Source organism: Conger conger, chromosome 6, assembly GCF_963514075.1.
Source record: "Conger conger chromosome 6, fConCon1.1, whole genome shotgun sequence".
NCBI lineage: Eukaryota > Metazoa > Chordata > Actinopteri > Anguilliformes > Congridae > Conger > Conger conger.
Window position 1 is genome coordinate 53,065,982 of NC_083765.1, and position 15,754 is coordinate 53,081,735.

At 43.7% G+C, this 15,754-nt stretch overlaps 1 protein-coding gene across 1 annotated transcript in view; it reads left to right on the plus strand.

The window, feature by feature from the left end:
- strc1 (stereocilin 1) overlaps positions 1-15,754 on the plus strand; it is a 32,193-nt gene that overhangs the window by 15,575 nt on the left and 864 nt on the right. Inside the window, exons 13-26 of the mRNA XM_061246969.1 lie at positions 1,462-1,602; positions 3,176-3,240; positions 3,950-4,082; positions 5,077-5,165; positions 5,513-5,639; positions 6,445-6,641; positions 7,433-7,523; positions 8,009-8,169; positions 11,656-11,863; positions 12,310-12,465; positions 13,435-13,577; positions 13,975-14,123; positions 14,677-14,774; positions 15,337-15,487. Coding sequence (XP_061102953.1) covers positions 1,462-1,602; positions 3,176-3,240; positions 3,950-4,082; positions 5,077-5,165; positions 5,513-5,639; positions 6,445-6,641; positions 7,433-7,523; positions 8,009-8,169; positions 11,656-11,863; positions 12,310-12,465; positions 13,435-13,577; positions 13,975-14,123; positions 14,677-14,774; positions 15,337-15,487 — 1,909 coding nt within the window. The remainder of the gene's footprint in view (positions 1-1,461; positions 1,603-3,175; positions 3,241-3,949; positions 4,083-5,076; positions 5,166-5,512; positions 5,640-6,444; positions 6,642-7,432; positions 7,524-8,008; positions 8,170-11,655; positions 11,864-12,309; positions 12,466-13,434; positions 13,578-13,974; positions 14,124-14,676; positions 14,775-15,336; positions 15,488-15,754) is intronic.

Genomic DNA, 15,754 nt, shown 5'->3' on the forward strand with positions numbered 1-15,754 from the left:
TAAAGTCTCATATTGTGGAAAATTAGGTTTCCCTTGCTATCTGGATTTTAAGGTGCTATAAAAACACAGTGAACATATCAAAAGGTCCCAAATAAATCCACACAATCCATATGAGACAAATATGCATTTAAACAAGCTGTTTGGACTTCTATGATGTCATGACATCACAGCGATGTGCTTCAGCATGGCCTATCTTGCCCAAACAAAATCCAAACGCTCAGCACAGACGTTGGAGCCAGCCAGCCAATCAGAACAGGGGTTCATTGATATCAATGAGCCTTAAAGGCACAGGCACTAAAACCGCCTGTTCTTGGTAAAGCTCATGAGAGTCACTGGAGAACGGACATGTAAAACTGGAACCACACAAATGTCTTCTTATGGATATCAGGACCTAAAAATTAAACTCTGGAAAGGTGTAAAATATGGGACCTTTGAGGGGGGTGATTAGGTGGCCAGATGCCAAGAGCCTGTTTTATGGAAATTTGACCAGGACACCAAGGTTAATACACCTGCTTTTTAGAAAAATGCCATGTGACATCTTTCAAATATGATAGTGTTTCGACCCAATTATAATTTTTTTATTCATAAAAATAAACCTATGTATTTATATGTTATAAAAATATATTTTTTGCCATTCATCTGTTTCTCACTGCATGTCTGTAATTTGGCTGTGTAATCTTCAACTGTGTTACACGTTGCGTCTGAACACCAGTCACGGACACACTACCTGTCCGTGACTAACCCAGGAGGGTATGTCTGGAAGCAGCTGTCGGTCCTTCCTAACAGAAGCGCTTTGTGTGTGTGTGTGTGTGTGTGTGTGTATGCGTGCATTCGTGCATATGTGTGCGTGTGTGTGTGTGTGTGTGTGTGTGTGTGTGAAATGTGTGTGTGTCTGTGTGTGTGAAATGCGTGTGAAATGTGTGTGTGTGATGTGTGTTTGTGTGCGTGTGAGATGTGTTTGATGTGTGTGTGTGTGTGTCTGTGTGTGTGTGTCTGTGTCTGTGTCTGTGTGTGTGTCTGTGTGTATGTATGTGTGTGTGTGTGTGTGTGTCTGTGTGTGTGTGTATGTGTGTGTATGCATGCGTGTGTGTATGTGTGTGTGTGCATGCGTGCGTGCGTGTGTGAGTGTGCGTGTGCGTGTGTGTGTGTGTGTGTGTGTGTCTGTGTGTGTGAAATGCGTGTGAAATGTGTGTGTGTGTGATGTGTGTGCATGTGTTTGTGTGTTTGTGTGCGTGTGTGTGATGTGTGTATGTGTGTATGTGTGTGTCTGTGTGTGTGTATATGTGTGTGTGTGTGTATGCGTGTGTGCGTGTGTGTGTGTGTGTGCATGTGCGTGTGTGTGTGTGTGTGTGTGTGAGTGTGAGTGTGTGTGTGTGTGTGTGTGTGTGTGCGTGTGTGTGTGCGTGTGTGTGTGTGTGTGTGTGGGTGTGTCTGTGTGTGTGTGTGTGTGTGTGTGCTCAGGGCTCAGAGAAGGTGACGGAGTGGCTGGACGAGGTGGAGCCCCTGCTCCCCTGCACCCCCCTGCTGAGTGTGCAGCTGAGAGCCCCCCTGCTGCTGGGCAACACCAGCGCCGTGCGCTCGCGCGTCTGGAACACGCAGCAGGTACCCTCCCCCCGCCTGCCCCTCTCCCCCAACGTGCTGCCCTCCTGCAGGGCCACATTCAGGGTCCCCCTCTCCCCCATCGTGCTGCCCTCCTGCAGGGCCCCATTCAGGGTCCCCCTTTCCCCCAACGTGCTGCCCTCCTGCAGGGCCACATTCAGGGTCCCCCTCTCCCCCAGCGTGCTGCCCTCCTGCAGGGCCCCATTCAGGGTCCCCCTCTCCCCCAACATGCTGCCCTCCTGCAGGGCCACATTCAGGGTCCCCCTCTCCCCCAACGTGCTGCCCTCCTGCAGGGCCACATTCAGGGTCCCCCTCTCCCCCAACGTGCTGCCCTCCTGCAGGGCCACATTCAGGGTCCCCCTCTCCCCCAACGTGCTGACCTCCTGCAGGGCCCCATTCAGGGTCCCCCTCTCCCCCAACGTGCTGCCCTCCTGCTGGGCCACATTCAGGGTCCCCCTCTCCCCTCAACGTGCTGCCCTCCTGCAGGGCCACATTCAGGGTCCCCCTCTCCCCCAACGTGCTGCCGTCCTGCAGAGCCACATTCAGGGTCCCCCTCTCCCCCAACGTGCTGCCCTCCTGCAGGGCCACATTCATTCATTCAACTTCATTTCAAGGGCCCTCATACGAGCTCTATACACTCAGTGAGCAATTTATTAGACAATAATGTGGCAGCAACTAAACGCATAGAATCATGCAGACGTGGTCAAGAGGTTCAGCTGTTGTTCAGACCAAATGTGGAAGAAAAGTGATCTAAGAGAGTGGTCAGAGGAGAAGGGCCAGACAGGGCTAAGCTGACAGGAAGGTGACAGTAACGCCAATAACCATGCATTACAATAGTGGTATGCAGAAGAGCATCTCTGAATTTCTGAATTTCTATTTGAATTATGCCTGGTTAATTATGCCTGGCACGGCCGTGGATAACAGCAAACATCGAAAGTATTCATTGGATTTTATACTTTAATACTATGTCTGAAAGTGAACATTAAATTAGGTTTTAATTTCTCTCTCTTCCTTCCTATTCCTAAAACATATTTCTTTATTATGAATAATTATTCCATTTTTCTAATCTGTTGAGTTGTACTTTTCATGATGTAATACTAGGCTACAGAAATAATTGTGCAGAAATGAATACGCAAATATAATTTGTTATTGGAAAATAGACTAATCAATTTTTTGCTGTGATTGGTTAACACTAGCAAGTAATGACATACAATACACCCAACCTTTACAGGATTCATAAAGGCTTGTTCCCTGTATATTAGTGTTTCTTTATATAGATGGCTTTCTTTTCCCTGGTGGGGTATGCATGGCATGGTCTAAATTAAATGTTGAATTATTTATTGCATTTATTTGCGGTGGCTTTGTTGTCTACCTCCTGAACTCGAAGCAGGCTTGAATTTCACACGTCTAGGCAATGCTGACACACGGAGGTGTTGACTACAATGACTTCCATCTGTGCTCCTTAACAATCAGTGTGAGAGTTCCAAGTGACTTGGAAAACGCGCAGTAGTCCCTCAGCAACTACGATTTCCGAGAGAGAGTGAGAGAGATTGATGACTGTGTATTTCTTTCCTAGGCCAAAGCTCTTTTTCAAGAGGCAGTGAAGACCAAGCCAGCCAGTCTTTCAATTGAGGATTTTATGTAAGGATTTTACAGTACACTTGTAGTCTTATGAGCCACAAAATAGCAAAATAACTTATTTTTACATTTTATCAAGTAAATGCCACTTCTGAAAGTTGCCTATTGCTGTCCTATTTTTGAATTTACTAGGCCTATATATATATATATACTTCAACCCCCTCCCATTGCCAGTATATGTAGTGGAAACTGATCTGTATTTCTGTTTGTGTATGTGTGTGCGTGTGCGTGTGCGTGTGTGTGTGTGTGTGTGTATATGTGTGTGTGTGTGTGTGTGTGCGTGTGTGTGCGTGTGTGTATATGTGTGTATATGTGTGTGTATATGTGTATATGTGTATGTGTGTGTGTGTGTCTGTGTGTGTATGTGTGTGTATGTGTGTATGTGTGTATGTGTGTGTCTGTGTGTGTGTGTGTGTATGTGTGTGTGTGTGTGTGTGTGTATGTGTGTGTGTGTGTGTGTATGTATGTGTGTATGTGTGTGTGTGTATGTGTGTGTGTGTGTGTCTGTGTGTGTGTGTGTATGTGTGTGTATGTGTGTATGTGTGTGTCTGTGTGTGTGTGTGTATGTGTGTGTGTGTGTGTGTGTGTGTGTATGTGTGTGTGTGTGTGTGTGTGTGTGTGTGTGTGTGTATGTGTGTGTGTGTGTGTGTGTGTGTGTGTGTGTGTCTGTGTGTGTGTGTATGTGTGTGTGTGTGTGTGTGTGTGTGTTCAGGGATCTGGGGACACTTGCTTCGGGAGCAGACTGTGCGACGCTGCGATCGATCTTCCAGTCCAAGCCAGACTTCCTGCTGCGTGGCGTCCTGTCCTTCCTCAGAGAGCAGCCTGCCCCCCTCCATACCTCACTGGTACAGATTACACACGTTATTACACTCCATTACACGCCCTCCATACCTCACTGGTACAGATTACACACGTTATTACACTCCATTACACGCCCTCCATACCTCACTGGTACAGATTACACACGTTATTACACTCCATTACACGCCCTCCATACCTCACTGGTACAGATTACACACGTTATTACACTCCATTACACCCCCTCCATACCTCACTGGTACAGATTACACACGTTATTACACTCCATTACACCCCCTCCATACCTCACTGGTACAGATTACACATGTTATTACACTCCATTACACCCCCTCCATACCTCACTGGTACAGATTACACACGTTATTACACTCCATTACACCCCCTCCATACCTCACTGGTACAGATTACACACGTTATTACACTTTATTACACCCCCTCCATACCTCACTGGTACAGATTACACAAGTTATTACACTCCATTACACCCCCTCCATACCTCACTGGTACAGATTACACACGTTATTACACTTTATTCCACCCCCTCCATACGTCACTAGTACAGATTACACACGTTATTACACTTTATTACACACTTACCCACCATACTGTCTGTCAGTATATCAATAACACTTGTTATTATATACTTACCTTATTTTCCGATCAAACACTGTCATTATACACTTATTCAACATACTGTGTGATAAATAGCACTTATTACGTGTTTATTCACCATGCACAATAATGCTGTCCATGTACACTTATTCCCTGTGCTCTGATCAATAACAATTATTACATGCTTATTGACTTTACAGTCTGATCGATAGCACTGTTATCCTATATGTATTCAAATGCTGCCTGATTAGCTATGTCAGTTTCTGTACCTGAACCCTTATGTGATGGTCAAAGAGTCTGACTGAGAGCCATGGGATGGATCGGTGAAGACTTGGTCAGATAGATTATATCTGTTGCCTGTGTTCTTTGTCTTCTGTGTTCACTGTGCACTCCTTTTTTTCCTGACAGAAAAAGTGTGTCATTGAGGAGTTGTACCAGTTTGAATTCTTCTCGCAGTTACTTGGTGATCTGGGCTTACAGATCGCCCTTGAGGCCTCGTGAGTTTCTTCTGTCCTTACATTTTTGTATTAAACACAAATATTTCTTTATCCGTGAGGTCTGTTCATTAGTGGGAGCATTCTGTATATATGCTTGCTTGTGTGTGCCTTTGTGTATGTGCGTGAAAGTGTGTAAGCACTTGTGTCTGCTGTGTGCATATACTTTCTTGTGAATTTGTATGTGTGTGTGCATGCTTGTGTGTGGGAATGCATGTTTGTACTTGTTTGCTTGTGTGTGTGTGTGTGTGTGTACGTTCATGCTTGTGTGTGGGAATGCATATTTGCGCTTGCTTGTGTGTGTGTGTACGTTCATGCTTGCTTGTGAAAGCGTGTGTCTGTGTGCCCAGGGTGAGCACAATCCAGAGTTTTCCAGCCGACACTCTCAGAGACATGATTGTGCGGGAGCCAGTGCACTTCCTGCAAATCCCCGAAATCAAAAAGGCCCTCCTGGTGGACAAGATGGTGCAGAGACTGGTGAGTCTTTCTTTAATCATGTCGACCCAACCGCAGTTGGCAACCTAGCCAGTGAAAGTAAAGCCCAGTCTCCACCAAACAGCCGAGCCGAAACAAGACTAGAGAAATCTTGGAACGTCTGTATTTTAATCTCAAAACGTCCGCGAGTATGGACTAGGCAGTCCACACCAAAGTGCAGAGTAAACAAATAAACAACTGTTTTCATTACGACCCGAGTTACGCAACGTTAAATCACTAATCAGTCATCCGGGCTGAAGACACGACACGCTCAGTTTTTGAAACCGTCGTTCTAAAACTGGACAGTTCACACCGATAAAACTCTCTTCTAAAGACGTTCTAAAACTGTTGCGTCTCGACTTGGCTGTTTGATGGAGACTGGGCTTTAGAGGGAAATTCAGTGGAGTGTGTAGCCCACCTGTTAGAGACGGATGATTACATGACTAAGTAGATGCCGACACAAAACATTTCTCCAAACCTTTCGCTCTTATTAATTGGTCCCCCAGTAATATATCATAAATATGAAAGATCCAATAGTAAAGTTTATGATATATTATTGTGAGGATATTTACTTTTAACTGTACGGTATTTACTTCAGCTGATTGGCAGTGCACACATTTTACCCTCACAAATAATGAATTCCAAATCATCGTGCTGAGAGCAGTATACAAACTTAAGCTTAATAGCATTTTTTGTATTTGATTATGTATAACATAACTATTAAATGGCTCATTTTAGTTGTCTTTGAGCTTTATAGACGTAGGTTGAAAATGTCAGCGTCTCTTTGTCTTTTACTGTGGGATCTCAGAACATGTACACGGGCGGGTACTCTGAAGAGGAGTTCCGCTCGCTGGGCGTCATGGCAACCTTCGTGGTGGACGAGGTGTTTCTCCAGGTGGACAGAGCCTTCTTTGTCGAGACGCTGGACTTCCTCCGAGGGTTCTGCTACAGCCGCAGCAAGAGGGGCATCGTGGCCCAGATCCTTCAGGAGCCAGGGACCTTTGGGTAGGGCACTGGGTGGGCTCTGTCACACGGTGGAGATAGTGAGGCCAAAGTCAAACAGACACGCGTACAATCACCTATGGGCTTCTTCTGCTTCTACTACCTCTGCTGCCCCTGCCACAACCACAACTACTACTACAACTAATAATAATAATAATGTATTTTATTCTACCACCACTACTACTACTACTACTACTAATAATAATAATAATAATAATGTATTTTATACTACCGCTACTACTACTACTACTACTACTACTACTACTACTATTACTACTAATAATGTATTTTATACTACCACTACTACTACTACTACTAATAATAATAATAATCTATTTCATACTACTACTACTACTACTACTACTACTGCTATTACTACTAATAATAATAATAATGTATTTTATACTACCGCTGCTACTACTACTACTACTACTAATAATGTATTTTATACTACTACTACTACTAATAATAATAATAATAATAATAATGTATTTTATACTACCACTACTACTACTACTACTACTACTAATAATGTATTTTATACTACTACTACTACTACTACTACTACTAATACTAATAATAATAATAATAATAATAATGTATTTTATACTACCACTACTACTACTACTACTACTACTACTAATAATAATAATAATAATAATAATAATAATAATAACGATGTATTATATGTGTTATGAAACAATATTTTTAGAGGCTTGTTTTTTCAAACCTGTCCTGTATATCCAGCAGAAAGGTGGCTCTCGGTAAACAGTCTCTCTCCCTGCTCCCTCCAGACCAGTGGAGCACTGGACGTCTGCGATACTCGACCAGGTGGACAGGTTCATCTTCTTCCTGCCAAAAAAGGCTGTTCAGAAGATCCCTGCGGTAACCTCTCAATACTAATTCCTGAAGTAATAAGTTTTTCCATTGTCAGAACAATTTTGCTGTCATCCCCACGAACTGTGTGCTCCTTAATGTTCATATAATTGCAAGCATATGGCACTATTTACAGTTTGCGTGGGTCATCTTATCTGCTTGTATGAACTACAGACTAGTTTATAAAGCAGGGTTATCAAAGTCATAATTTACTTTATGTTGACTTTTATTACCCTATTTACTCTACTTTATTACCATAATTGTTGAATCAAGAAAATAAATTCAAAACAAGAAACTTAAACTGAATATGAAATAAATGTTTTGGAAACTGTGAGCTGAACTGCTGTTGTTTTTTCACACCTGAGCAACAGTTGCCCATTAGCTTAACCAGCGGGTCAGGAAAGAGAGGATCCTGTGATCTCGGGCAGGTCAAATGACCAAACGCCCTAGCGTAACTGATCGGGTGTCTAACCTTCTTCCTCTGCCCCTCCCAGGAGCTGATGACCCTGGAGCGCATCGAGAGACTGTTCCTCAGCCAGCAGCAGTGGGAGGCAGGGGAGTTTGGCGCCCTCTGTGTGCAGAGCAGGGAACAGGACGAACTGGTGAAGCTCTTTGCCAAAAAGCAGTTTGTGCTCCAGTTCTTCCTGGGGTTCCTGCGGACGGGGCCGATCCAGCGGGCATGTGAGTGATGGCGGCCATTTTGAAATGCGCTGTTACTCTCCCGACATCCATCTCTCTTATCATTCTGGCTCTAAAATAGTAACACCACACATTCAGTACCTGAGAGTGGCTTTAATTTCAATTAATATTTTTTCACAATAACTGTTTGGTGAGTTAGTTTTTGCTGAGTTTGCCAAATTTTGCTTGTAAGAACAGACAGAATGCTATTATTTGCATAACATAATAATTTCTGGGAAATTAACATGCTGTATACATAATACTCAATACATGCATTTAATGATGTCAAGTTTTAGGATACATGTTTAATCCAAGAAAGTGTAGCCATTTAAAATGGTTAGCTATTATATTTCTGTTTTCATTTTTCTGGGTGTCATGGTGAGCCCACAGCTCGGACTGTGGAAACTTGGTTCTTAAACCTGTTGTGCCCAGTACCCCCAAAATCAGTCTATACACTCAGTGACCCCTTTATTAGATAGACCTATAAACCAGATTGTTAATGCAAATATTTACTCAGCCAATCATGTGGCGGCAACGAAATGCTTAAAAGCATGCCGACGTGGTCAAGAGGTTCAGCTGTTGTCAGAATGTCAGAATGGGGAAGAAAAGTGACTTTGATCGTGGAATGATTGTTGGTGCCAGACAGCACATATTGCTGACCTGCAGCAACCACTCCCAAGATCCCGACACCCTACCCACTATTTGAGAACCACAGTCTTGCCCTGCACTACTCACAATGTTAAAGACGTTTTACAGTGTGAGTCCAACAGGGATCATACATGCTCTCTAAGAGTGGAACAATTCTGTTGAGTTGAGAAGAGATTCACACTGACTTTTTTGCTGTGTATAGTATAATTATAGCTGTTTACCTCTGCATACATACAGTATAATCATAGCTGTGTATCTCTACATACATACAGACATACAGTATAATCATAGCCGTGTATCTCTACATACAGACATACATACAGACATACAGCATAATCATAGCCGTGTATCTCTACATACAGACATACAGACATACAGTATAATCATAGCCGTGTATCTCTACATACATACAGACATACAGACATACAGCATAATCATAGCTGTGTATCTCTACATACAGACATACAGACATACAGTATAATCATAGCTGTGTATCTCTACATACATACAGACATACAGACACACAGTATAATCATAGCCGTGTATCTCTACATACAGACATACAGTATAATCATAGCTGTGTATCTCTACATACATACAGACATACAGACACACAGTATAATCATAGCCGTGTATCTCTACATACATACAGACATACAGACACACAGTATAATCATAGCCGTGTATCTCTACATACAGACATACAGACACACAGTATAATCATAGCTGGGTATCTCTACATACAGACATACAGACACACAGTATAATCATAGCCGTGTATCTCTACATACATACAGACATACAGACATACAGTATAATCATAGCTGTGTATCTCTACATACAGACACACAGTATAATCATAGCCGTGTATCTCTACATACATACAGACATACAGACACACAGTATAATCATAGCTGGGTATCTCTACATACAGACATACAGACACACAGTATAATCATAGCCGTGTATCTCTACATCCATACAGACATACAGACACACAGTATAATCATAGCCGTGTATCTCTACATACATACAGACATACAGACACACAATATAATCATAGCCGTGTATCTCTACATACATACATACAGACACACAGTATAATCATAGCCGTGTATCTCTACATACAGACATACAGACATACAGTATAATCATAGCCGTGTATCTCTACATACATACAGACATACAGACACACAGTATAATCATAGCCGTGTATCTCTACATACAGACATACAGACATACAGTATAATCATAGCTGTGTATCTCTACATACAGACACACAGTATAATCATAGCCGTGTATCTCTACATACAGACATACAGACACACAGTATAATCATAGCCGTGTATCTCTACATACAGACATACAGACACACAGTATAATTATAGCCGTGTATCTCTACATACAGACATACAGACATACAGTATAATCATAGCTGTGTATCTCTACATACATACGGACATACAGACACACAGTATAATCATAGCCGTGTATCTCTACATACGGACATACAGACACACAGTATAATCATAGCCGTGTATCTCTACATACATACAGACATACAGACACACAGTATAATCATAGCCGTGTATCTCTACATACAGACATACAGACATACAGTATAATCATAGCCGTGTATCTCTACATACAGACATACAGACATACAGTATAATCATAGCCGTGTATCTCTACATACAGACATACAGACATACAGTATAATCATAGCCGTGTATCTCTACATACATACAGACATACAGACACACAGTATAATCATAGCCGTGTATCTCTACATACAGACATACAGTATAATCATAGCTGTGTATCTCTACATACAGACACACAGTATAATCATAGCCGTGTATCTCTACATACACTCATACAGACACACAGTATAATCATAGCCGTGTATCTCTACATACAGACATACAGACACACAGTATAATCATAGCTGTGTATCTCTACATACAGACATACAGACACACAGTATAATCATAGCCGTGTATCTCTACATACAGACATACAGACACACAGTATAATCATAGCTGTGTATCTCTACATACAGACATACAGACACACAGTATAATCATAGCCGTGTATCTCTACATACATACAGACATACAGACATACAGTATAATCATAGCCGTGTATCTCTACATACATACAGACATACAGACACACAGTATAATCATAGCCGTGTATCTCTACATACATACATACAGACACACAGTATAATCATAGCCCTGTATCTCTACATACATACAGACATACAGACACACAGTATAATCATAGCCGTGTATCTCTACATACATACAGACATACAGACACACAGTATAATCATAGCCGTGTATCTCTACATACATACAGACATACAGACACACAGTATAATCATAGCCGTGTATCTCTACATACAGACATACAGACATACAGTATAATCATAGCCGTGTATCTCTACATACATACAGACATACAGACACACAGTATAATCATAGCCGTGTATCTCTAAATACAGACATACAGACACACAGTATAATCATAGCCGTGTATCTCTACATACATACAGACATACAGACACACAGTATAATCATAGCCGTGTATCTCTACATACATACAGACATACAGACACACAGTATAATCATAGCCGTGTATCTCTACATACAGACATACAGACACACAGTATAATCATAGCCGTGTATCTCTACATACAGACATACAGACACACAGTATAATCATAGCCGTGTATCTCTACATACAGACATACAGACACACAGTATAATCATAGCCGTGTATCTCTACATACAGACATACAGACACACAGTATAATCATAGCCGTGTATCTCTACGTTGCAGCTCATCTGTTGACCCCCAGCTGTGAGAACCTGCACGCGACGCAGCCGTCGGCCTGGAGCGTGACCAGCCTGACGTACATGTCGTCGGGCAGCTTTGCCAGCTGTCTGGAGCTCATTGGCCAGGACCCCTTTCTCACATCATTCGAGCTGGACTTGCTCCTCGACAAAGTCAAGAAGGTTCTGATACACTGTGTACACTTTCGTGGTTTATAGGATAGTCATCGATTGCCATCAAGCTTTCAAAGCTAATTAGTATCAGACTTTGCAATGAACCTAGGTGTCGACCATGCCACACTCGGGACTGATTGGTTATATTGACATGCCTGTGTTTGTGCACCAAATCACAATTTTCTAATGAGTACTTTCAAGTGATTCACAGCAGTTTTCAGCTGTTATTCATGAGAGATAAGGCTTTTTACAGTGCTGTTGTATAGGGACTGCAATGCTTGTATTTTCCTCCATGGGGGATGAATAAAGTTATCGATCTACCCATCTAGAATGGACACGGATACTTCCTTGAGATTGGTTAAATCGGTTGAGTGACAGACGGGAGGTAATACCAGTGGCTGTGTAGAGGCTGACGGAAGTGTTTGCCCCTCCCCCCGTGTGTTTTCTGTGCACAGATCTACGGGCCGGCCTCTGCGTTCTCCCCCTCGGTGATCTCCCGGCTGGGCCGTGTGGCCACCCGGCTGAGCAACGCCGAGCTGGCGGTGCTGAACCTGTCTCAGCTCAGCACCATCGCCGCCCTGGGGTCCATCAGCAGCTGGAGCAGCACACAGGTGACCCGCTATAGCCCGCTATAGGACAAGCTCCATTTCATTCTCACGGTTCCACTGTCTCTATTATTAGTGTGAAGACCACTTCATTAGGTACGCCTCTACACCAGCTTGTAAATGCAAATGTTTGAACATCATAGCGGTAGTAGCAATAGTTCACTGATTTGTCGCACTCACACTCGGCATTTTCCTTCGGAAATGCAGATCTCTAGTTTTTATTATTATATTTATTTGTATTGGAAGAAAAATGAATAGCAAAGAAATAAACAATAGGGAAATCCATCCATCCATCCATTATCTGAACCCGCTTATCCTGATCAGGGTCGCAGGGGGGCTGGAGCCTATCCCAGCATACATTGGGCGAAAGGCAGGAATACACCCTGGACAGGTCGCCAGTCCATCGCAGGGCACACGCACCATTCACTCACACACTCATGCCTACGGGCAATTTAGACTCTCCAATCGGCCTAACCTGCATGTCTTTGGACTGTGGGAGGAAACCGGAGTACCCGGAGGAAACCCACGCAGACACGGGTAGAACATGCAAACTCCGCACAGAGAGGCCCCGGCCGACACAATAGGGAAATGACAACATTAAATAATAGGAAAAATAAATTATATTTCAAAATGAAAAAAAAAAAAGAATACACAAAATTAACAACATTAAGCGACATTAGGCGACATTAAGAATTCCATTCAAGGAACAAGACCACAGAAACCCTTTTCTCATCCCTTCCCCACAAACTTTGTGGAAACCATCTTCAATCATTCCATTACATCATTGTCCACGTGTTATAGTTCCATTATTTCCTTGTTCCCACACAGGGCAGAATTATTTTTTCTTTTTTCTTTTTCATCCCACCCCATATATAAACATACAGCTACTCCAAGCATCATGGGAATTGTAGTTCACTGCAGAATAGAGGACGTTGTGGTGGTTTGGGGGGTAACTCCTTCCCTCTCCTCGCACAGCTGCCAGTGCTGTTCCTGTCCGTGCTGAACTCAACCCGGCAGACCCCCAGCCAGCTGGACTCCAGCACCATGGTGGCTCTGGGCCACATCATCTGCGGGATCAATACCGCCGACATGAAGAACCTCAACGCTGTAGAGTTCAGGTGAGACGCTCCGGGACATCTGTCACTCAAACTGCTCTCGTCCACAGCTGGTTCTGTCGGAGGAATTATCACCCGCAATGCATTTTCCTTTTCAGATGCTCATAGCTCAAATATGTAACTCACTAATTATCTGTGGTTCATTTTTAATCATTGTTTGACCCGTGTAACGATCTGTACTTTTCTCTCTCACGTCTTCCATCTTTATTCCCCTGGCATAATCTGTCTGTACTTTAATCTGTCAATCACTCAACACCCTCCCTCCCTCTTTCCTTCCCTCCCTCCCTCTCCCTCTCTCCTTCCCTCTCTCCCTCCCACTCTCTCTCCCTCCCTCCCTTCTCCCGCTATCTCTTCCCCCTCCCTCTCTCTCCCTTCCTCTCTCCCTCTCTCCATCCTGCAGTAAGGCAGCGCTGTGGCTTGGTGGTCTGAGGTTGTCGTGTTCGGAGGAGCAGCTCCTGGTCCTGGTGGGGATGCTGGAGCACAGTCTGGCCTTCGGGAAGACCAGCTCCTGGGGTCCTCAGGAGTTCATAGAGATCGGGATGCTGGCAGGTACTGGACTCATCGCTGTCTATTAGCGAGGCCCCAGTCAATCTTCTGCAAACTGCTCTCTGTCACACTACACTGCATTACGCTCTTATCCAGAGCGATGTACAACAAAGTGCAAAGTGCATACCCATCACCAGGAACAAGTATGCTGAAAGACCCTAGAGGAAAGTACAGTTTCAAGTGCTAAGAGCCCAACAAAGATAAGGACTAGGGCCTATTTGATAAATCTGACAATGGATTATATCTAAAACTATTTTTGTATAGCACAATGCAATAGAATGATAAACACTAACTTAGGAACAATACATAGCCAAACAGCTTACATAGCCAAATGAAACCAGTAGAAATATCATCCTAGCGATCATGTAATGACACACTACTGAGATTTAGATGTGGGACCAGGAGTTTGCTTATTTCTACTATTGCAGAACAACATTTTCTTTCATAGTCACATTTGACTCATTTTTCTCTCACCTACTCTTTCACCCTTTCTCTGTTTGACTGCCTCTCTCTCTCTCTCTCTCTCTCTCTCTCTTCGCCCACTCTCCCTCCCCAGCTGGTCTCCCAGACATGGCCATGTCTTCCCTGGTGAGGGACCAGATCGAGGGAATCTCCCCTCTGGCGATCTCCCTTATCCCTGCCGACAAGTTTTTTGTGAGTAACAGCTTCAACCCCCAGTCTGAAGGGCTGTAGAGACCGCCCATAGCGTATGAAGTGACTGTGCAGAAAAAATGCCTCTTTGACCTATTCCTGCTTCTAGCCTGTGAAAGGCAGCAAGATGCCTCATAGGCAAGATTTCACAAATTTAAAGACCTTATGGCTGCTGCTTACGTAGCACAACGCAAATAGCAGCGGTCCATGACAGCATCTTTTGTGCATATCCTGGATCAGTGTGACAACAATGTTGGCAACATGGGGTGACATTGGCTCAGGAGGTAAGAGCTGGTTTGATCCCACACTAGGTGTGTCAAAGTGTCCCTGAGCAAGACACCTAACCCCCAAAGGCTCCTGACTGTCAATGACTGTCAATGGGCTGGTCGGTGCCTTGCATGGCAGCCAATCGGCATTTGTGTGTGTATGAACAGGTGAACGAGAAGCATCATTTGTACAACGCTTTGGCTGAAGGTGCTAAATAAATACTGGTCATTTACCATTAACCGTGTTATTGAACACAGTCAGCTCTCTCTCTCTTTCCCCCCACGGCTCTCCTCCTCAGGTGGTGTTCAACCAGGCGCAGATCCGCATGTTTTCATACGAGCAGGCGGTCGCCGTGACGCCGGCCCAGTACTCTGCCCTGACCCCCCTGCAGCGGACCGCCCTGTCCATGGTGCTGACCCCATCGGAGAACAAACCCGTGGACTTCCGTGGTAATGACACGTCTCCTTCTGCCGACACTCTCCCATGACACCCCATAGAGCACAAGTGAACCCTCCTGTAGTCTCCTACACCGCTCCATGAAAATCTAATTCATTCTAATTGACACTCACATATACAGTAACATCTCTGGATTCTAATCATATAAGAGTCGTAGGTACTGCTAATACAAATAGAGGTTGTGAGTGTGGTAATTTGCTGTATGTGGATTTTGGCAATTGTTTGAGAGGAGAGTTCGGTCGAACGTTCAGCTTCTCTGA